General features: G+C 56.4%; 1 protein-coding gene across 3 annotated transcripts in view; it reads right to left on the reverse strand.

The window, feature by feature from the left end:
- KCNAB2 (potassium voltage-gated channel subfamily A regulatory beta subunit 2) overlaps positions 1-22419 on the reverse strand; it is an 84993-nt gene that overhangs the window by 3009 nt on the left and 59565 nt on the right. For all 3 annotated transcript variants that reach the window (XM_045898838.2, XM_045898839.2, XM_045898836.3), the window contains 11 exons: positions 21868-21905; positions 14804-14883; positions 12065-12109; positions 10299-10343; positions 9602-9645; positions 8326-8412; positions 4504-4589; positions 2535-2655; positions 2256-2350; positions 1238-1358; positions 795-883 (listed from right to left, as the gene is read on the reverse strand). In XM_045898838.2, coding sequence (XP_045754794.1) covers positions 795-883; positions 1238-1358; positions 2256-2350; positions 2535-2655; positions 4504-4589; positions 8326-8412; positions 9602-9645; positions 10299-10343; positions 12065-12109; positions 14804-14883; positions 21868-21905 — 851 coding nt within the window. The remainder of the gene's footprint in view (positions 1-794; positions 884-1237; positions 1359-2255; positions 2351-2534; positions 2656-4503; positions 4590-8325; positions 8413-9601; positions 9646-10298; positions 10344-12064; positions 12110-14803; positions 14884-21867; positions 21906-22419) is intronic.

The raw sequence follows: 22419 nt of genomic DNA on the forward strand, positions 1-22419 counted from the left end.
TTCCAGAAGGTCTGGGGCAGAGAGGAAACCTGCTTGGGGTTTAGCTCTGCGCCTCAAGCTCCAGAATGCTCTAGAACCATCTAGAAGGCACAAAATACAGATTCCAGGGCCAGACACCCCTTCCTGAACACCCAGGATCCAACCCTCTCTGAGGGGGTCTGCTGTCACTTCCCCGCGGATCTCCCTGCACCCCCTCCGGTTCCCTAAAGACTTTCCTCCGCTCAGCAGCCGGGGAGAGAGGGATCCTTTTAAAATGTAGGTGGGGATCGGGCCCCTCCTCAGCTCTCGGGGGCTCCTGTCTCACTCAACAACCACCAAAGTCCCTAATGTCCCAGGCACTGCCCCGCCCCCTCTGCTCCAGGCCACGCCCACTGGTACCACCTGTGTCCCCTCTGCTCCTGGACGGGTGTCCTCCAGGTGTCTGCAGGTCCCATGCCGCACCTCCGGAGACTTTGCTCACTTGTTACTTACTCAACAAGCCTACCCCATGAGCCCCCTCAGCCTGGGCCCACGGCGCCGCCTCCCTTGTGCGCCCACCCAACCTGACCCTAAGCCTGCCCTTGCTCGAGGGCCTTTCACCCTCGGATTCTAACTTCCTCATGTCTTGCATTCAGTGCTCACTGCTCTTCCAGAGCAGGGCTTCTGGGGGATCTCTGCTGCAGCCCAGACGCTTAGAACCGTGCCTGGCACATTGCAGGTGCCCAAAAACATGGGCTGGACGAATGACTGACTGCGACCCTGAGTTCGGCCCAAGGGCTGGGGGGACACATCCAGCAGCCCCCTCCCCAACTCGCCTGTATTGCTCCGATGTTCTCCATTAGCTGGTCTGCGCTGGAAGCCCCCAGGAGCACGGAGCTGACTCCCTCGTTCCTCAGGCACCAGGCTGGGGCAGGAAGACCAGAGGTGAGGGACACACACCACACCCAGTGCAGGGGCCCTTCCTGGTTCTGCCCTGTCCCTAACTGTGCCTCAGAGATCCAGCCTCTCGGTCGTGGGGGTGAGGGTGCCCAGGAGGGTCCAGCATGTTGGGTGGGGGCTTTGCCGGGGATGGGGCTGGACAGGGTTCTGGGAGAGCCCTGGTACCAACTGCTTCCAGGGGAGAGAGGTGGTCCCCGTGCTCAGGGACGACCCCCCACCCTTCTCTCCCCATGAATGTCGGGACCCATTATCTATGGCTGGCTAATGGAGGCAGCCGCCCCAGGGACAATGGTCAACCCTACCCCCCAAGTCCTGTTACCTATGGCTAGCTGGGGGAGGGTGCAGCCCAGCCGCTCGGCGATGGCCTGCAGCTCCTTCAGCTTGGCCTGCTGGCGCCGGCCCTCCTCACTCAGGATCTTGTCCTTCAGCCACTGGTAGCCCTGGATGTGGGGGATGAAGAGCACAGCCCCCAGGTGAGGGCAGGTCACCTGGACCTCTGTATGCAGACGGCTGTGATCTGTGCCAAGGCAGCGTCCACACCCCCTGCCCAACCACGTCCCCTGTAGAACAGAGCTGGGAAGTTGGAAGGATGGGGCCTGTTGAATGTGAAGCCCAAAGACTGTGGGGTCGCTGAGGCTGGGGCCCTGAGCCAGGACGAGCAGCCTGGCAGCCTGGGAAGGAATGCTTTGGCTGTTGGCCCTGAGGACCCCTTCCCCAAGCTCTGAGCGAGTTGTGGTTTCACCTGCCCCCACCCCTGGGATTGCAATGCCTTCCAGGGAACTCCCTGACTCTGCTGTGGATTGGGCAGGAGTGGGTGGGACAGGCCATCCTGCCCTCGAACCCGAGGCAGGGGGGCTCCGGGGCTGGATCTGCCCTGACCTGGGTTGGCCTTTCTCTGCCTGCCCCTCCTCCCCTGCATTTTGGAGATCCTCCTGCATCCCCACTGCAGAGATGTGTCTATGTTGGGGGGCACTCGTCCCAGGAGATCACCCCTGAGTGCTGAATGAAGCAGCTCTGCAGCCCTCAGCCCAGAGGTCTCGGGGATGGGCCACAGAATGTGCAGGGGGGTATCTGTCCGCAGCAGGGGCCATCCCAAATAGCACAGGTGGACCCAGCCCAGGCTGTGAAGGTTGAACTGAGGGTGGTGAGGGAGTGGAAGGGCTTTTTCAGCTGGGGCGCATCCCGTGAAGACGGCAGCCTTTCCAGAGGTGGGATCTGGTCAGCAGACCCTGACCAGATCCGCCCCTGCAGTGCCCTGACGGCGGACCCAAAGCCCTGTCAGTCCAAAATGCCTGTCGCCTGCCCGTCCCCTCCTCCCAGCCTGGCCGCTCCTTCACCTTCAGGGAGGCTCTCGAGTAGGGCGGGATGCCACTGTCGTACTTTCCGGAAACGATGCCGCAGGCCAGAGGGGACCAGGTCATGGCACCCACTCCTGGGGGAGGAAAACCAGGCGGTCAGGCCCAGGGTTCCGGGAGCGGGGCGGGGGCGAGGGGGCGGAGCAAGGGGCGAGGAGGCGGGGCTAGAGGGAAGAGGGGCGGGGGCGGAGCCATGGAGAGAGGAGGGGGCGGGGCGAGGGAAAGAGGCGGGAAGGGGCGGGGCCGGGCGGGGGAGCCCACCTATCTTGTGGAAGAGCTCGGGCAGCTGTACCTCCACCTTCTCGCGCTGGAACATGTGGTACTCGGCCTGCTCGCAGATGGGCGGGATCAGGTTGAACTGCCGGGCCACGGAGTAGGCCTCCTACGGGTGCAAATAGGGCCATGGATGGTACCTGTCCGTCAGTGGGTCTGGGGGCTGCCTGGGCAGCAGGGGGCAGGAGACACAAAGGCATCCCCAGGAAACAGCTGGCCCACCTGCTCTCTCCCCACCCTCCTTCCCCGGGGGAGATTCACGGCTTTCCTGGGAAACAGTCTGTCCCCCCACCCCCTCTGCTGGGAAGAGGGGGAACCCCACAGCTGAAGGCATGGGGGGAATGCACAACTCAATAGTGAGACTTGGGTTCTGGCACTTATTGGCCGGGTGGCCTTGGACAAGGAGCTCGCCCCTCTCTGCCTCAGTTTCCCCATCTGTCGCTGCGGATCCAATGAGCCAACGTTGGTCACAGCCTTCAGGACAGTGCCTGCCCGCTATGCTGTTACTGTTTTTATCGGGATCATGGTTCCAGGGCCCCAGCCCCGGGAGGATAGTGGCAGTGGCAGGAAACGCTAGGCCAGAGGGCAGAGTGGCCGGCATCAGCCCATTTCTGGCACTTGGAGCTCAAGGCCTTGACTCTCCCTCCACTCCCACCGGATGGGTGTGAGCCAGGGCTGATGTCTCCAGACAGACTCCTGGGGAGGCCTGCCAGCCAGCCTGAGAGGCCCTTTCCCCTTTGGTTTGAGACACAGCCACTGCATCTGTAAAATGGGGATAAGACACTGACACCTCGGTGAGCTCTGTGCCGGCTCGAGGCAGCTTCAGAAAAATGCCAAATGCTCATTAATGCTGCAAATGCCAAAGGCAGATTAAAATCGCAGCCTTCTAGAATTGTGTTGAACTTGGAAATTCTGCTTCGTATTTTTGATGAAGCAGAAATCCGGGACTCACCAGAGGAGAAACCCCCTCCCAGGGACACCGGGATGTGGGGGATTCTGGGAGGAAGGGCATGGGAAGGGCTGAGGCTGGGAGGGGGCCTGGAAGCAGGGGTGAAAGGTCAGCCTTTGGAGATAGTCCTGGGAAGACCTGGTCCCCAGACCTCTGCTCTCTAACCCCCTGGGCTCCCAGCTGCCTGCCTCTGAGGGTGGGGGGGGGGGGGTCAGCCACCCTGCTGCCCCTTCTGGGATACCCAGAAATATCAAGAAACATCTGCAGCCCTCTGTCTCTGATGGCTCCTTGGAGGGAAGGGACAGGGGAGGGGATGCTTTCCTGAAAGTGTGGGTGAGGGGAACCGTCAGGGATTATGAGATGGAAGCCGGGCTCCCACCAGCAGCTCACATTCTGAGGCAGCCCAGGCCCAGAGCTGCAGAGCTGGAGACTGACGTCAGCATGGGTCCTCGGGTGTATTACTTAACCTCTCTGTGCCTCAACACTCACGTCGGAAAAACAGGCTGACAGCAACGCTTACCTTGTAGGGTGCTGGTGTTGTGAGGATTAAATGGGAGTTAGTCCACGCGAGCCCTCAAATCTAATGGCAACTGGAGCATCACGAAAGCTCAGGGCAAGTGGCTGTGAGTTACTGCTGCCGAGCGCTAGCTGAGCCCCAGCTCTTCTACTGAGAGCTTCGCACCTGTTCTCTCTGACAGTCCTCAGAACAGCCTCCTGGGGGGGTGCTAGGTCATCCTAGTGGTCTTGTTCTACAGGTGGGGAAACCACGGCTCAGAGAGGTTAAGCCATCTGTCCAGGGCCACACAGTGCTGGGAGTCAAGTTAAGAGCCCTGCCTGCGGAGGTAGCTGCCACACGTCACCAAACTGTCCTTTGCTGTAGGACCCAGTTACCCATGCCATTGGGACCAGTGACACTGGATCTGCCAGAGTCCTGGACGTTCATCCCTAGAATGGGGCTGGGAGCCCATGCCCCACGGACACACGCATGTGGAGAGGTCACCGCCGTACCATGATCTCCATGGAGCTCCAGCGCGACGTGCCCCAGTACATGGCCATCCCCTGGTTAATGACGTGGGTCATGGCGCGCACCGTCTCTGTTGGGAGAGAAGGGGAAAGCGCAGGTTGGGGGGAGGTGACCGGGGGCGTGGGGCCCAGCCTGAGGACATTCTGCAAATACAGGTGGGGCGCCAGGAGGAGGGGGTGAGCTGCAAAGGTGTCTTGCAAGCAGTGTACTTCCTGGCTCCAAAGTTGGGTGCGGCAGGGGCTTTCAGGGACCACAGAAAAAAAAGTGAACCACAATCCAAGAAGCTGGTCTTGAAAACCGTTTCCCCAAATAGTTACAAGTCTTTGTAAAGGATCTTTGAAAAATGGGTTCTAGATGGACTGTGGCATCTCTATGGCAGATTGGAGAGATGAGGGAGAGGTGAGATCAGAGAATGTGGTTTTGGACTGTCGAAGGGGGGGTGCGGGTTCTCTAGTTTGGGGGAAGAATCAGATTGGCAAAAGGCAACAGGAAGTCAACACAGCTGACTGCCTTTTCGGGCTATGCCAGATTGGCACTGGGATCTGAGATTGAACGGCCAGGTCACAGTGGCATCACCATGTCCGGACAAAGGTCAGGGCGGGGCCCTGGATGCTCCCAGAGGGTGGGGGCTGCGGAGTGGAGCTCCCCTGGTGTTCCCCAGAGCCGGAAGTAGACACGGAAAGCCCCATTTGTATCTGCCCCAGGTTTTCAAACCAGCTCGGTATCAGGCAAGGGACCCTCACCCCCGCGACACGACAGATTCTTCCCAGGACTCAAAAAAGTTTTTGAGAAATAGAAATCTGCCGGTTACAGCCTTCCTACCGCTCCCACGCCAGGCGGTTTCAGTCCACGGGGATGTGTGGTTTTTAAAACAGACTTGGCCTCCGATTGAAAAAGTTCGAGCTGTCCCTTAGCTTTGCAGGGGAGAGGGGGAAGGGGACCTCATCAGATTCCTCACTGATCCCATACAGTGCTTGCAAGTCCCACTGCCAAAGGCAGGGCGGGAAGTAGGGCCGAAGAACAAGTGTGTCTGGAAACGAAGCAGCAACCTTGACCCCTGGAAGTCCCATCTCTCCCCAGGTGGCTTGCTCCTCATCTGCTGCCGAGATGGGGCAGGTGCTGGGGTCCCTGAAGACGGCAGGAGGTGGGAGAGCCGGAGGAAGGAAGGAGAAGGCGGGCTCTGTTCACAAAGCTCCCCCTCGGAATGGCACCAGCCCTCGGGCACTTTTCCCGCAGAGAGCAGCATCTCTGTTTTGGGGTGTCACTTCCCACCCATCCTGGGTCCCTGAGTGCCCCTTCGGCTGAGGTCCCCGCTTTCAGTAGAAAGCTAAGGTAGCTGGGGCTTCTGGGGTCCTCATGTCAGCGGGTTCGCCCAGGTCCGCTTCCAGGCCTGCAGGCCAACCCCGCCCTCTCCTTCCTTCCACGATCAGGGACTGGGCTCCTCTCTGCCTCTCCTCAGGAGGAGGGCTGGCAGGGAAGCCCGGACCCCCGACCCCCAGGGACCCCCGACACCACTCAGTGCGAAGGAGACCGCCCCTGTCGGAAGGCTTGAGGGCCCCAGGAAGAGATCTGCCCACATCCAAGCCCGGGCTCAGGCTCCCGGCCCGCTGTCTTTGTCACGTTCTTTACAACACCTTGAGGGGCCCCTGGTGACCATGCAGCATCCCACCCACCAGCATGGCTGGCTCTCAATCCCTGGAGCCCGGCTCTCTCCTGACCGGGGGAAATGAGGGACAGGACATGATGCACTGCACCACCCCTTCCATGCAGAGAGGGGAGTCCCCCGGGGGCCACCGGGGCGGGAGCCCGTGAGAGCCGGAGGCTGGCCTGAGTGAGAAGGGGTCCTTGGGCAGCGGCCGGTGGGCGGTGCAGCCCACACACGGGAGCACGGCGCTCTGTGCTTCTGCCCACGCCCACGTTGGCAGCCCCAGGAACAGGGACAACTAGGGACAGCTGTCCTTCACCTCAATATTTAATGCTGTTGAGCAGAAGCGGGACCAAATCCGTCTAGCTGCTGCCAGGACCCACAGTACCTACTGCCCCGTCAGAAATAATACATGGGAGGGGGCAGGTGGCCGTGCCAGTTGGTGGGCAGGAGCCCGTCCTCTGTGGGATGCAGCCTGGCCCCCGGGGAGACTGTGGCCTGCCCTCGGTGTGGGGTCCTGGGGAGGCCCTTAGCTTAGGGGCAGGCAGAGACCAAGCACAGCCAGAAGCTACTCCACGTCTCAGAGTTTTGCCAGCTCACGTAGGTATTGTTCAAGGAGGCAAATGACTCCGTTTTGATGGAGGGGTCAGGCTGCATGGCAAGGGGTGAGAGTGGCAGGTGGCCCAGCCTGTCCAGGAGGCGTGAGCCCCACTGTGGCCGCCATGCTCACGGAGGAGCCAGCATGCCCTGATGGGGCAGCTTGCCACTGGTGGGTTTTGCTTCTGCTTGAGGCTGGAGTTTCGCAAACATGCCTTGTGAAGTTAAGACTTGTTGGAAGCCACATGTTCTGGGGTCCCTGGTGTTCGCTCCTGGGGGCCCCTGGTCTCCCCAACCCTCTCCCAGACCATCCAGGGTCAAGGTTTCAGGCGCTGATCACAGCATCCCCAAATCAAGAGGAGCCCTGGCAGACAGCCAGACAGCTGCCCCCCTCCCCCGGAGGATCACGGCAGTGCAAGGCGGGGGGGGGGGGGGGGGGCGGCACGGGTCATGCATGGGGGGGCGGGAGGGATGAAATGACAGGCGGGCCAGGCAGGGGCGGGGGCCGGGGCTCCACACCGCTTTGCTTTTCCCTCACTTGCAAGATGTTCTCATAGGGCGCTTATTTTTCCTTTATGCATTTTATGGAGAAGTTTGTCTTGGGGGTAAGAGAGTGGTGTAAATAAAACCACTGTCTCATAAAATGCAGCTTGGACACAGGAGTCAATAGTCGGGCTAAGGGTACTGTGTACCTTCTATGATGAATGTCCTTGACTTGGAGGAACTAAATGGGTCCCCTGGTGATAAAGAAAGATTTAAAGAGACCAGAGTTTATAGCTGTGGGAACACGGAGAGGCGCGGTATGACAGAGGGCAGGGGAAGAAAGCACAAATCTCCTTCACAAGGTACTTGTTTTGTTAAAAAAGAAAAACAAAACCAAAAAACCCCCAAATCAACCACACACACCACATACACATATATATACACGCACATGTGCACGGTATATATATATATATAGATAGATAGATAGATAGATAAACAATTGAAGAAAAAATAACTTGAACACAACTTAATTTTCCAAATCCCTGACGCAGCAAAGCACAAATGAGAGTCTGAAGCAGGAAGTTGGGGGGTGGGGGGTGTTGGAGGGGCGGAGATCGCGGGAGTGGGAAGAATAAATAAGCGCCAAAGAAACCAAAACTGTTTTCCAAAGCACTGCACATTTTTTTTTTTCTCCTCTAAGTAACAATTTATCCCCCAGAGCAAAAGACCCCTGAAGCCTCCCCGCAGAAGGGGAATGTGATTGGAAAGAACACAGCAGTTGCAAAGAGCGGTCTCGTGACTTCATTTAGCTACAAAATATTAACAGCTGAGAGGAGAGAACATTCCACACAGTTCTAAACCCAGGAGGGGGCGTGGAACCGGGCTGGGAGCAGGCGCGGACCCAAAGCCAGGATGGGGCGGGCGTCGGCCTGGAGGCACTAGGGCGCACCTGTGGGCGGTGAGGACCCCCCCCCAGGCTGAGCTCACCCCCACCGCCCCTGCTCCCCGCCCCGGCCACCTGTGAGCAGCGGCCTGGGTGCCCCGTGGGGCCTGGGGGCAGCAGACGTCAGAGAGAACCTACCTTCCATGGGCGTGTTGGGGTCTGGGCGGTTGGCAAACACCACGTCCACGTACTCCAACTGCAGCCGCTCCAGGGAGGCCTTCAGACCTGGGGGGAGGAGTCAGAGGGGACCGTCACCATCGGCACAGGCATTCCCGGGCCCTCACCCGGGCACCGGAGGCTCAGGGAGCAAGAGAAGAGAGAGACGAGGCCCATGGCCCCAGGAGCTGTCAGACTGTGTGGGGATACATGTGGGCACGTGCCCCACCTGAGATGAAGAAAAGCCAGGACTGAAGGGGGCCCACACCCCAAAGCGGGTGGTGGTGGTGTCCGTAGGCCAGACGCTCAGTGACTGAATGAAGGGGTGACTTCCTAGGCCCCCTGGTGGCCCAGGTGGGGACAGGGGGAGATAGGTAATCCCGCACAGAGGGGGAACCGCATCTATGTCCCTGCCCCAAAGGCACAAATCACCAATGAGCACTTAGCAACAGTCAGACGGAGCTGCAGAGTCAAGTGCTGGGGCTGGGGGTGGGCGGCAAAGCCTCCTAATCATTTAATTTTTTTTTGAAGAGTTTATTTATATATTTATTTTGAGAGAGAGAGAGGGAGCGCACAAGCAGGGGGAGGGCAGAGGGAGAAGCAGACTCCCGGCAGAGCAGGGAGCCCGATGCTGTGGGACTCAACCCCAGGATCCTGGGATCATGACATGAAACAAAGGCAGATGCTTCACCAACTGAGCTGCCCAGGCGCCCCTAATCATTTGATTTTTAAAGGAGTGAGTGTATTACCTTGATGAAAATGAGCACAGATGGAAAAAGCACGAAGACAATATAATCATAGGATAAGCCAGACCCTCTCCCTCTCTCTCCCTCTCTCTCTCTCTCTCTCGACACTCCTGTGTGTGGAGTGCCCAGCTCTCTCTGACATGCAACACCTCCTGGGTTCTTCCCGATTCCCCAAAGCCCCAGAGGTGGGTACTCTTCCCACACTCATTTTACAGATGTTGCCACAGGGGCTTGGGGAAGTGAGGTCCCTTGCTCAGGATCCCCAGTCAGCATAGGGCCCGGCCCCAGTTGCAACCCAGGCCCGTCTTGTCTTCCCTGAGACAACACTGCCCATCTGAGGGCACCAGGGGCCCTGCTCTCATGCCCTGGAGCCTGGGTGGAAGGGGAGGGTCGGGCCAGAGCACGGGGTGCATCAGTGGTGGGGCGGGGGCACTTGGCTTTCTTCACTCATGCATCTGCATGAGGATGCCGTGGGTGTGGGGGGCCGTGCAGGGCCAGAGCTCCCCTCTCACCTTCTATGATGTGCTTCCTGGAAAGGCCCCTCTCCGTCTCCGCTCTGAAAAACAGGACAACTGCCTGTGTGATGTTGTTAGCGGTTTTGGGGAAAATGTTTATGATGCAATGTTAGGCAAAAAAAGTAGGTCAGTGCATGCCGCGTGCAGTCTGATTCCACTTGGGGGATAAACCACAGGCTACAAGGATATGCTCATGCAGGCTGGGAGAAGGGCTGCTGTTTCCCTATCCTGGGGGAGGAGGGGGGTGGCCATAGGCGGGTGGGGGGTGGTCTGCGTTTCAATTTGTCCTTCTGTTTCCCTTGGATTTTTTTAAATTAAGAATGAATCATATTTAGAATTCCTATGAAGCTGATTTTGTCAAGCCCTAGAGAGAATGTGGGGCCAGACCCCTGGAAACTGGCAGGGATGGTCTGTGTCCAGGGAGGGTGGAATGGTTTAGACAGTTCGTGAAATTTCTGTGTTTTCCAGAATTTTTAGGATGTTACCTTTGTAATCAGAAAAAATAACAAACCCAGGAAAGTAAAAATAAAAATCAAACAAGGTTTGAGTAAAAGGCAACTCAGCCAAAGCTGCTATCCTGGAAGGTGATGTCAATAGGGATGGGCATCAGCCAGGGCAGACGGCTGCACACACGCCCCCAGGAGCCCCCTGAATCCTGACCCCAGCTGGGAGCATCGCCTGCCGCTGCACCTACTTTCCTCCCCAGAAGATCTTGGTGGTGATGACCAGGCTGGACCGTCTGCAGAACAGAAGAGAAGGAGTGTTACTGGGCGTGGCCGTGGTGGGGGGGTGTCTTCAGCTTTCACAGAGGGTCCTGAGCACCCTTCTCATCTGGGAGCATGGGGTGTGAAACGGATACCTCTGGATCATTCGATGTTTGTGGTGGTGCGAGCCCAGGGTCCTGGGCTCCCCGTCGAGCCCCGAGACCAGTCATGGACCACCTCCCCGCCCCACCCTGGCTCCAGTGGGTTTTGTCTGGGAGGAAGTGGGTGCAGAGAGCACACTCCCAGGAGGTCGAGAGGAGGGGCTGCCGCGGGCGGAGGGGCTCTGTTGAGGATGGAAGGAGGTGAGGGGGCCCAGCAGTCTGGCCCTACAGGCCAGAGACAGACTTTCAGAAAGGGGTGTGTGGCACAGCCTTGGGGGGGGCACTGAGGGAGGGACAGTTGGGCGGGGCAGGACCCTGGGTGAGAGGGAGTTGGGATTTGGGTGATACAGAGCCTGGAGGGAAAGGAATGGATGAAAGCCAAGTGCTGACACCTGTCTGGTCCTGGCGGGATGGGCGGCCCCCGCAGGCCACCTCTGACGGAGACCCTGCCCAAAGGAGGGGGGAGGGGTGCCAATGTGCTTTCCTCCCGTGGGGGCAGGGAGGCTGCTCTGGAAACAGCTTCTCAAAGCCCAGAAGCTGTATTTCCCCTTGAGCTTCATCTCCAGGCCGGGCCGGCGGGGGTGGGGGGGTGGGGGGTGGTGGTGGTGGTGTTGACCTGTGTATTTGCGTAAGACATAATCAGGGCACTCAATAATATGTGCAATTTCCTTTGATTATGGAGTGAGAAGGAATTTGTTGTGATGAATTAGAGCCGAGAAGAAACAAACAACTTTGTTGGGGCAAGAAGAGGGGTGTCATTCATCTGTGCCCAGAGGCTGAGGGGTGGGGGGTGGGCCCAGCTTTACAACTGCTTTTGTTGTTCCTGAAAATACCCGTGGGCCCTAAGGGGTCCCAAAGTGTGGGCAAGTGCCCAGCCCAGTCTGTCCCAAGGAAGGTGGGAACCCTGCCTGACAAGGGACCTCAGGCTTCTGAGCTGCTTGGGGGTGGGTGGGGGGACACGGTGGGGGGGCTGTGGTGACCAGTCACAGGGCTGCCCCTCCCCGGATGAGTGTGATGTCCAGCCTCGAGCTGGGCAGGTGTCTTACAGACTCGGGCCCCTGAGCCCCAGAACAGTCCTGCCAGGGAGCTCAGACAGTGGTCCCTTTCCAGGCAGGGACAGTGAGAATGGGTGGATTCCAAGCGCAGAGAAGGAGTGTTCCTCTCTTGAGCAGCTACGCCCTCTGCTTTCCCCAGGCCACCCGGGAAGTCCTCACGTCCAGATCTTTTTTGGCCTAACACATGTCAGTGTGCAACCCGGGACCCCGGCCCTCTGAATCCCTGCTGGACCAGAGGTGGAGGTCAGAGTGTGAATACTCTCTCCCCCTGGAGGGAGCACAGGGCTGCCTCTACTCTGGAACATTCTCCCCTTCCTGGTGAGAAAAATTCTGAGCCTTCCCGGCTTTCGAAGGACTGGCCATCCCTGAGTACTCCCCTGCTAAAGAGGCAAGAATGTCAACGGGACCCGAGCCAACGCTTGCCCACGACCCGGCATGTGCGGTCGCCCCTCTCAGTGCCCTCTTCCCTCCCTCCGGCCTTCCCCAGGCTTTTCCCTGTGTGCACCCTGGACACTGACCCAGAGAGAACAGGCTAATTACCTCCATCCCTTCTTCTTGATGATGTTTCCTAATACCACTTCAGCCCTGCAAAAAAGACCAAGACATGGGCATTTCATTACAACGTGACAGAAATATTAAACCTCGCCCTCCCATGACAATTGGTCACTTGGTCCCTTCTGTGAAAATGCCACTAAGGCCGGAGGGCCAGCCTGTTAATGATGCTCATCTTGGCTCAGGCAGGAGAGAGCTTGCAAGAGGCTGTCATTTCCCATGAAGGTGGCCGTGGGTGGTGCCCCTTCGGGCGCCTGTCTCAGCAGAAGTGACTCCAGCTCTCGCAGAGAAGGGAGGAGCTGATGTCCTGCTTGGCAAGGCCAGCAGCATCCTATTTCCCTGGCCTGCTGGAAACTCACCGGGGAAAATGTTTGGCAATGTTACATGGGTGAAGTTTCCAGAGAATTTTTTTCTGAAAGGTAAATTATTCATCAAGTGCATCCTCTCTTTTCAGAGACAATCAACATGTATTCAGGGCCAGGGGCTGAATTTCCAGCAGAGTGCGTGCATGGGTGCGTGCGTGCGTGCGTTGTGTGCATGCGTGTGCATTCATGTGTGTGGGTACATGCGTCTCTCTCGTTTCTTGCTTTTGAACAATAGAGAGACAGATGCCATGCTGACTGCTCTCTGTTCTTTTTGGCGTTACTCTGGCCCTGCACCAAACTCAGGCTAGCCGGGGTCATGGGCGGGCTGTTCCAGCCTTGCTTGGCATTGCAGTGCTGGATTAACTTTTAAGAACTTTCTGCTTGTAGCAAAATGTTTCTGAGCAAAAACAACAGACGGAGAATGATCCATACCCAGTGCTACATTCCAATTATAAAAGTGCCTGAGTCATCCACTCAGAAATAATGGGCTCTAATTTGCAAGCTGTTCAGCATACATTCTGAATGCTCTTCATTTATGGTCAAGATGTACAGAAATTCACTCAGCCCTGGGCCTCTTCCTTTTATTCCTTGGTCCCTCATTTGTGGGACAAAAAGATCAGGAAAGGAGGAAGGGAGAAAAGCAAGCAGTGGTCCTGGGGAGTTGTAGACAATCAGCTAACCACAGCCTGTTGCTTGTGGCTATGAATTCCTCTGGCCCTGAATTTGGTAAGCCTGACATCTGCTGGGGGGCGGGGGGGCACAGAAATCCTGCGGCTCTCTGGCAAGTGCCCAGATTAGCATCAGCATAAGAAGCAGAGGGCTCCCCAGAATATGCCCTTGGCACTCTGGTGAGCAAGAGGCATGGTGCCTGGCCTGCCGGCCACTGGAGGTGCCCCGCAGCCCCCTGCCCAGAGCTCCTCCCTGCCCGTCCCTTGGTACACAGTGTCCAGCCTCCCCTGTGGATGACTGCTAGCACCGAGGCATTGCTGGGGGTGAGTAGGCAGGTCTAGCTCCGGGCTGGACTGAGAAGGATCCGCAGGGGCCCAAGGAGGAGTGGAGGGCGGGATGAGGGCCGTGGGCTCCAGGGGGATCAACACCCCACGGGAAGCTGCTCTCTGAGTCCTCAGCTGCTGGTGAGGCTGCCTAGTACTGATATGCCAGTCCTGGGGGTCCAGTTAATCAGGGGGAAGTGAAGATGGGCACACAGAGTGTGGACTGTGCAGGGCTGTGCACACGGGCTGGGCCGTCTGGGGCCAGAGGAGGCTGCACAGGGTTGCCTGCTGCATGTCCTCCCGGGCGGCAAAACCGAGGCAGGAGCAGGGCCAGGGAACGGGCTGGGGTGCTGAGGCCTGGGAACGCCCGTGGGCTGGGCATGTGCATTGGGCTTTTCTACCTCTGACCTTCTGGCTTTAGTTCATCTGTCTGGAAAGCATTTCATTTTGATGGGAAGAGGCTCCCAGTATGGAGGGCTTGGGAGGGGGCTGTAGCATGAGGAGGGGCAGAGAGCTGCCGATAGGGACTGGAGGAAATTTGGGGCTCCCGGTGGAGGTCCCCAGAGCTGTCAGGTCCTCAGACCCTGTGATGGGACTTAAGAGAAGGCCCGGCTGGCTTCCCGATTCTCAGTGCTCGGGGCCCCATCGCAAGCTGCAGGTAAAAACCCAGAGCCTTCGAGGCAGGTGCCGGCCCCGAGGCCATGGTGCACAGCCAGCCAGGCTGCAGCCAAGCCAGCTGATGGGAACTTGGCTCGCCCCAGGCAGGAGGGACCGGAGGGAGGACGAACAGAGAGCCAACAGATGACTTCACAAACAAAAGCTGACTTTTGGAAACCCGATGCAGGAGAGTGGATGATTTGATTACAGCTAGTCTTTAAAATTGAAGCCAGCAGCCTTGGCTGAAGAGGGCTTTTACATAATTGAGGAGGGAAGTTCACTGCCAAGATGGGAAGGGCTTCCTACAGTGCTCGGCTGGCCAGACTCAGCTCTCCGCAGCTCGGGAGGCCCTGCGTTCCCTGCAGCCCTCACGGTACCATTAAGACGTGAGAATGTCAGACACGCGGGAGAGCCTGGGACCGCAGCCTGATCCGGCTCTTGCCCAGCACAGCATCTGAGGCAGGGAGGGACTGGGGTCAACTCGGTGCTCGGACACACGGGGGAGTTTAGCAAGTGGCCAGTGTCCAAGTGTCCTGCAATTTTGGCCCCGTGAAAACAACACCTTCTAAAGCCATTCAGAGTTTAAAAAAGCAGGCAGAGTGCGAGGCACATTTGTGGACGCTTGGGACCAAGGACCAGAGCAGCTGCAGCTCTGGTTCTTCCCAGGGAAGCCGTGGCCTGAACCACATCGTCCCACGAGAAAAGACACGTACTTGCCCGCCGCGTACACTTCTGCAGTATCGAAGAGGTTGATGCCATTGTCATAGGCCAAGGTCATTAGCTGCTCTGCCATCTGAAATGAGAAAACCAGAGCTGTTTGCGGGCGGCACAGCCCTGCCAGGCCCGGGGGAGGCTCCAGGGTGTAATCTCGTGGCCTGGGGCGCCTCCTGCCTGTCCAGGCCCTGCACCCTGGGGCTCCCCTTGTCCTCTGCTGCCACGGGACAGACGTGGAGGCAGCCCTCCGGAGCTGACCCACAGGGAGGAAAGAAGACAAAATGAATGAAGGAAGAGCCTCTGGGCTGTGAGTTTGATGCGAGCAGGGACCCCATCTGTTGGGTCATCACAAAGCTTAGCCTCTATACTGGGTTGAACACAGCCCCCAACAGGAGTGGGATAGATCCTGGCAGAATGAGTCCCTCCTTAAAGCTATGGCTAGGAGGTGTCCTGCAGCCGTATGTCCCCGATTCCTTCCCAGCAGCCACACGAGGAAGAGGACGAGGACGATATGATTATTGTTTGCAGATGGAGAAACTGCCATCCTCAGCGAGCACTCTGGCTGCGGCAGGCGCTTCTCCACTGCCTGGCAGGCAGAGGCTGATGAATGGTGCCCAATCGGCACATGCCTTCCACCAGATTTTGCTCCCCAGGCTGCTCTAAGAGTCTCATGCTCTACCGACTGAGCTAGCCGGGCGCTTCCAGGCTGCTCTAAGGATGAGTTTGCGCTCCACCAGCAATGACCCACTGGTAGTGGGGGTGAGGATCGAGCAGCCGGAGGAAGCGCCCCCTGCCATGAACAGCCCCTCCAAGATGCAGCAGAGATCTCTGCTGGTCCTCTGGACGGTGCAGGTGCCCCTTTGAGAGTCACAGATGCAAACTCCCCCGCTCTTCACTTCTCAAAGCTCAGCTCAGAGTGCTAAGCCTCCCTCCCTAGCTACCCAGAGTGGGGTGAGTCATACTTAACAACCCTCAAAAAACTGTGGGATGAAAAGCCAGCCATGTTTGGCTTCGTGGAGATTCTCTCAATACCAAACTCAGAAGCCCCATGGGCCAGGCAGGTATGGAGAGTGAGGCTGGTGGCCAGTGGGGACCACGGGGGTGGGGGGACCGACACTCAATCGTTACCCCTGGGAAGGCAGCTCAGCGTGGCTACATCTTTTGATTTTTCAAGAGAAGCCAGGGATCCAGGGTATTTGGATCTCCCGATTTTCAAATGCTGGCAATGAACCCCAAAGATTTCTGATACTGAGCAGGCCAAAGCTAACCCCCATTAGTTAGCAGCTGTCATTTCAGTCAGAAAGCCCAGGGGGAAGAAAGACCACTGGTGGAGGAATTTTCTGGATCCATCTGCAGGGCTGGTTGGCTCCACTGGAGCTCAAGTGTAACCATGTATCAGACGCATCCATGCACCCTCCTCCAAGTGTAATCATGAATCAGATGCATCCATGCCCCCTCCTGGGAGCCTCTTCCTCCTCCTGTGCCCACCCTGGGGCTCCTTTTTTCCTCTCCAATGCTCCAGGCACCCCAGGCTCCTTCACCGGTTCATCTCTGTCTTCAACCTGACTTTTCAGGGATGTGTCTCACCAAGCCCCTGAGCTCTGCCCAGGAGAGCACCCCGTGCTGGGCCCCTACCCAGGTTATACAGACGATTTAGGGGTATGTGCTGCCTCCTGGGAAGGGTTCTGGGCGGAGGTGACTCAGTACGAGGGCTTTTATTATCTTCACGTTTCAGACCCTGTGTATCTTCTTATACGCCCATCTTGCTTACCTGGAGAACAGCATGCTCTAGGTGTTCATCTGGGCTTTGCTCTTCCCACTTACACTACATCTTAGAAATCAACCCATATTCGTTCATGGAGATCTTCTTCATTCTTTTTAAAAATTGTGGTAAACCATGCATAACACAAAACTGACCATTTTGACCATTTTTAGGTGTGCATTTCTGTGGCATTAAGGATGTTCATGCTGTGCAACCATCACAGTGCTGTCTCCAGAACCTCTCCATCTTCCCAAACAGAAACTTGGTCCCCATGAAACACCAACTTTGCAGTCCTCCCTCCCCCAGCCCCTGGTGCCCACCCATCTGTTCTCCATTTCTAGAATTTCGACTCCCTTGTTACCGCACCCGGGTGGCGTCATACGGTATTTGTCTTTCTGTGACTGGCTGACTTAATGAATTTAACGTGAGGCCTTTAGGGTTCATCCACGTTGTAGTGTGTGTGAGCATTTCCAGGGCTGGGTTTGGAGGGTGGTTAGGAGTTTGCCAGGCATGAGCACCCACTTGGTCCAAGCCAGAATGTCCTCAGCTGGGTTTCTGTGGTAGCCCCTAACTCTCTCTGCTTCTGTCCTTGCCCCCATCACCCTACCTGGGGCAAAGTGTGGTCCACGGACCAGCAGCATCAGCGTCCGCCGTGCCTAATCCCGGGCTCTGCCCCAGGCCGGGCCCATCAGAAGCTACACGTTAACTGGATTTCCAGGGAACTCGTGCATACATTCCAATTTGGGAAGCACCCCTCATCCTTGGGGGACAGCCTAACCTCAGTGGAGCAGTGAGAGTGAGCCTTTTGAGTGAAATCAGGTCAAATTTCCTCTCTGGCTTCTATGTCACAAGTGGTCAAAGCCAAGGTCCCCACCAGATCTGCTCCCTCACCTCTGCCCCCATCTCTCAACCTGGGGCTCCTCCTGTGGCCTCTTGGAGGCTGGGTCCAGTCCAGTACCTTTGACCTGGAATGCTCTCTCTCTGAATCATCACATGGCTCACTCTTGCTTCCGCCTTCCCTGAAATGGGAGCCTGCATCCCAGTCCTCCTTTCTCTGTGTTTGATTAAATAATGGCTCCTGGAACCTCTGAATGGTTTTTTGGGTAGAAAAAGGGTCTTTGTAGATGTGATAACATGAAGGGTCTTGAGATGGGAGATGATCCTGGATTATCAGGTGGACCCTGAATGCCACCACAGGTGTCCTTATAGGAAGGAGGCAGAGAGAGATGTGACACAGAGGAGCAGGAACGTGACCACGGAGGCAGACACTGAAGCGAAGTGGCCAGAAGCTGGAGGAGGCGTGGAAGAATCCCACTCTCCTTCCCCAGAGGTTCCACTGGGAGTGCGACCCTGCTGACACCTTGGTTTCAGCTCTGTGATCCTGATTTTGGACTTCTGACCTCCAGGCCTGTGAGAGAATAAATTTCTCTAGTTCTAAAACCACACAGATGGTGGCAGTTTGTTAATGCAGCCACGGGACACGTCTAGCCCTGGGAGATAAGATGTGCGTACGGTCTGTCCCCTTCTCCAGAAAGAGAGCAGCCCACAGCAGGGATGGCAGTGCTCAGCAGGCGTGAGCTGAGCGGCCACTGTCCTTGGCTGGCTCCCCCGGCCGACCCTGCGAGGCCTGCCATGCAGGAAAGGTCAGTAGGCTCTGACACAGAGGATACCCATCCCCATTTCACCTGTCACTTAGCAGAAAGACGGAAACACAACGCTAACTACGCCAGGCCAGGGAGAAAAGAGAGTGAGGGGTGGGAATTTTCCGGGCTGTGCTTTTTATTTTATTGTTTTGCTATGATTTTGGTATAATTCCTCTTCCAGGCTTCTCTTTAAAGGTTTATTTATTTATTTTAGAGGTGGGGGGTGGAGAGAGAGTGTGTGTGTACATGTGCGAGCATGAGTGGGGGTGTGGGGGGAAGGGGCAGAGGGAGAGAGAGAATCTCAAGCAGACTCCTGGCTGAGCACGGAGCCCGATGTGGGGCTTGATCTCACGACCCTGAGATCATGACCTGAGCCCAAATCAAGAGTCAGATGCTCAACTGCCTGAGTCCCCCAGGTGCCCCCTCTTTCAGGTTTTTCTATGTGAATATATGCTTTTTCGCTGCAAGACTGCAGCCCTCACATACAGACCTGGGCCCGTCCGCATGTCATTATTTAAAACGTGACCCCTAAAGACTTGCGCTCTGTGGGTGCGTCCTATTTGATTTGACAGAGCCTTTATTTTGAGACTGTTCAGAATTTTCCAATGTCAAAGTTCCCGAAACAAAGGCAGGAGGAACTTTAGAAGACATGTGGGCCTCCTCCCTGCTGTCCCTACTTGGGGGCCAGGGGAATGCATCCCACCCCCGAGGTGGGAGCTGGCTGTGGGCTCTGAGGCAGGCGCCGAGGTGCCATTCCCCGTTCACGGTTCTCCAGGTGAGACGCCGGGCACTTTGCTTCCTCCAAATGGAGCAATGGCCCCTGCCTCCCTGGGCTGATAGAGGGCTGAGTGCCATAACAAATGTAGTTGGTAGCTACTGTCCTTATTAGATTTCTAATGCCCAGGCTGCTCTGAGCACATGCTCTCAGGAGGAGTTTTTTTTACTTGAGCAGCCATGTGAGGTCACGAAAAGGACACTGGACTAGAGGTTGGAAACCTGACTCTGACCAGGCCAGCTCCAGCATTTGGCCACGTGATCGGAGGTTTACTAACACTGTCTGCTTCCTCTGGGGCTTGGCTCTGCTCTGCCTGGCCCCCTAGGACCGTCCCCAGGGCCACAGCCCCACAGACATTTGCAGACAGAGGACAGGCAACGACCCGAGACTACACACTTTAGTCTTTGTGGGCCAGATGGTCTCTGTGGCAACTTATAATGGAAAAGCAGCCACAGACCGTATGTAAATGAATGGGCGTCACTGCCTGCCAATAAAACTTTATTTATAAAAAAAAGGGTTGTGGAATTCATAGAGAGAGAGAGCAGAGTAGAGGTTACCAGGGGCTGGGGAGTTGTTCCCTCATGGTTACAGAGTTTTGTTTGGGGTGATGAAAACTTTTGGAGGCAGACCGTGGTGATGGCTGCACAGCAAAGAGAATATACTTAATACCATGGGACTGTACACTTAAAAATGGTTAATAGGGGGGCGCCTGGGTGGCTCAGATGGTTAAGTGTCTGCCTTCGGCTCAGGTCATGGTCCCGGAGTCCTGGGATCGAGTCCCGCATCGGGCTCCCCGCTCGGCGGGGAGTCTGCTTCTTCCTCTGCCTCTCTCTCTCTTATGAATAAATAAATTAAATCTTTAAAAAAAAATGGTTAATAGGGTAAATTTTACGTTATGCATTTTTTTACCACAATGAAAATGGTGAAAATAGCCAATTTTATGTCTCGTATATTTAATTAAAAGTAAAAAAAAAAAGAAAAAGAAAAAGAAAAAGAAAAAAAAACGAGGCTGGGGGCCGGATTTGGTCTGTGGACCTTTGCTCACGGACGTCTGCGGAGTCCTGCCACGGACTCCCCTTTGCCACATTAAATCCACCCCGTCCTCATTTCTGTGTCTCCCTGGCATCACGGTGTCTTGCACGCAAAAGGTAACCCTAAAAACAGGACTCTGTTTCTGGATTACTTGGCAGGCCACCCACCTTCCTCTGGACACGGGCTTAGCAAGGAACCTGGTGTTCCAGATGGGGCACCCATCTGGAATGCCCAGGCGGCTCGTGGCCTCCCCACTTTGGGGCGGCACATATGTTCCTCTGTGGTCCCGGGATGGTCCTGGATTCCCCGTAGTTCCAAGCCTGCTGGCTTGGACAGGGCAGGCAGCCAGCTAAAGAATAAAATGTGGCTGTTCTTCATCTGAACCGTGGCGAGGTGGGCCCCTTTTTTTTGGACGCTGACTGTAGGATTTAATACGAAAATTCTGCTTGCTCCTTCGCTCAATCATTTTCACCTGCCAGGACCTTTGAGAACCCCGAGTCTGTCATCTATTGTATCTGCTGTCCTCCCAGCTTTGTGTCATCTGGAAATAACTTCTAGTATCTTCATACGTGTCACTGTCTACATGATGGAGACATGGCAGAGGCTGGAGCTACCAGGGCCACCACTGGGTCATTAATCAATACTCTTTGGGTGCAATGGATCTATTGGTGAAAAAAATCACCTAAGGTGGATGGTTACCATCCAGCCACTTCTCTGTGTCTTTCTCGAAAGGGCATCACACATACGGTAGCGAATGCGATTTGGAAATGAAGTCATTCCTCCCCACAGCGAAAGGGAAACAGGTGAGTTGGACACTAGTGATTTTGGGTGAACCACAAAGGGCTCCGGGGCTCCAACCTTCTGCGCCAAGTGCTTGCAACCAGTTTGGTGGCTAAAGGCAAAGCAATTTCCTGCACCTCAAAAACTCCTTTCTCCTGAGATAGTCCAGAGTCAGAACCTCAGAACAAGGGCAAGGCGTTCTACAACCAGCTACTGTCATTAAAGGAAAAGGGGACAAAAGCACAAATTAAATACATTTAGATTTTGACAGAAGCAAAGCTTTTCCTTTGAAAACTAACTGAGCAATCACAGCTAACAAGGTCTCAGATGAACGCACTTATTAATTTTTAAATGCAACCTTTCCGAGAGTAAGTAGGGCAGACGTGAGGACAGCTTCGTGTGCAGATGTCCAGAGCTCTTGGAGCAAATGTCCCTGCTCTCCCTTCCCAGATAATCACTCGCTGCCCAGAAGTGCACCCTGGCCCACAGACGCTGACGACACCGCCCGGCGTGTGAAAAGAGGAACCCCAGCGAACGCACAGGGTAAACGACAGCTATGGGAAAGGAGCAGCTAGGGGCTGGGTAAAATGTAAAGCGACTCAGAATCTTCAGCTTGCAGCAAAATTTGCAGAATCTGCATCCTAAATGACCTCAGCAGACGCGTACTGAAGTTTCATATCCATGTGGGGGTACTCTGTCAGAGCAGTTTAGAAAGACACGGGGCTGTGTGATTTGGAAACGATGGCCTCCCTGGATTTTCCTGGCTAGCGAGGGTCTAAGCGTTGTACAGATGAGGAACTTGAGTTTCTGGGCCTTTTGGGGACTCACGGGCGCCCCAAGGCACCCAGCTGCGAAGTGCAGGCACCAGATTTGGCATCTTTTAGCCCTGCCATGGCTCCCCCCTTACCCTTCCCGCTGCCCCAGAGGGCCACGGCACCCTTGAGGAGCGGCATGAGGGAGGCTGCGGTGGCCACCGTGAGCACGGGCCCATGGTTCATGTGGTGGACCCTACAGGTGCCCGCCGTGGCTAGCCTTTGCTGGGACTTGGGGCCTGTGGGAGCCCCACCTTACCTCATCGGTGATCTGGCCTCCGAAGGTCACCCATGTTCCTGGAAGGAGACACATGGGCTCAAGTCAGAGAACTTCTCCAGGGAGCTTGCCCCCCCCCACAGGGTGCTTTGTCCTCAGGCTGCAGGGCCTGGGGGGCAGCCACAGCCCAGCATGCCACTCTGCTCTGCGGTGAGCACGTCCTCGGCATGTTGGGACACTTGGCCTTCAGGGCATGTCTCCCTCTCTTGGGGACACCAAACCGGAGGACAGGAAGGGCTGCAGGTGTTTGCAATGCTTGTTGGGGCTCAAGCCGATCAGCTCCTATTCTCATGACCTGCCCTAGGCAGCGGGATGAGGGATGCCTCCTTGAAAACGGGCCAGGTCTGATAGCGATGCCCTCACACTTGCTGGGCGTGTGTGTGTGTGTGTGTGTGTGCGCGTGTGTGGGTTGAGGGTTGAGGGCTGTGTCGGGAGCATACTGTAGGTACCATGGAGGTGGAGGGACAGTGTATGCTGAGAACAGAGCTCACATCTGGGGAAAGTCTAGATAAAAGGGCAAAATCTGACTGCCCT

The sequence above is a fragment of the Mirounga angustirostris genome, unplaced genomic scaffold, assembly GCF_029215605.1.
Source record: "Mirounga angustirostris isolate CCGP_5_RB_7025 unplaced genomic scaffold, mMirAng1.0.hap1 SCAF_4, whole genome shotgun sequence".
NCBI lineage: Eukaryota > Metazoa > Chordata > Mammalia > Carnivora > Phocidae > Mirounga > Mirounga angustirostris.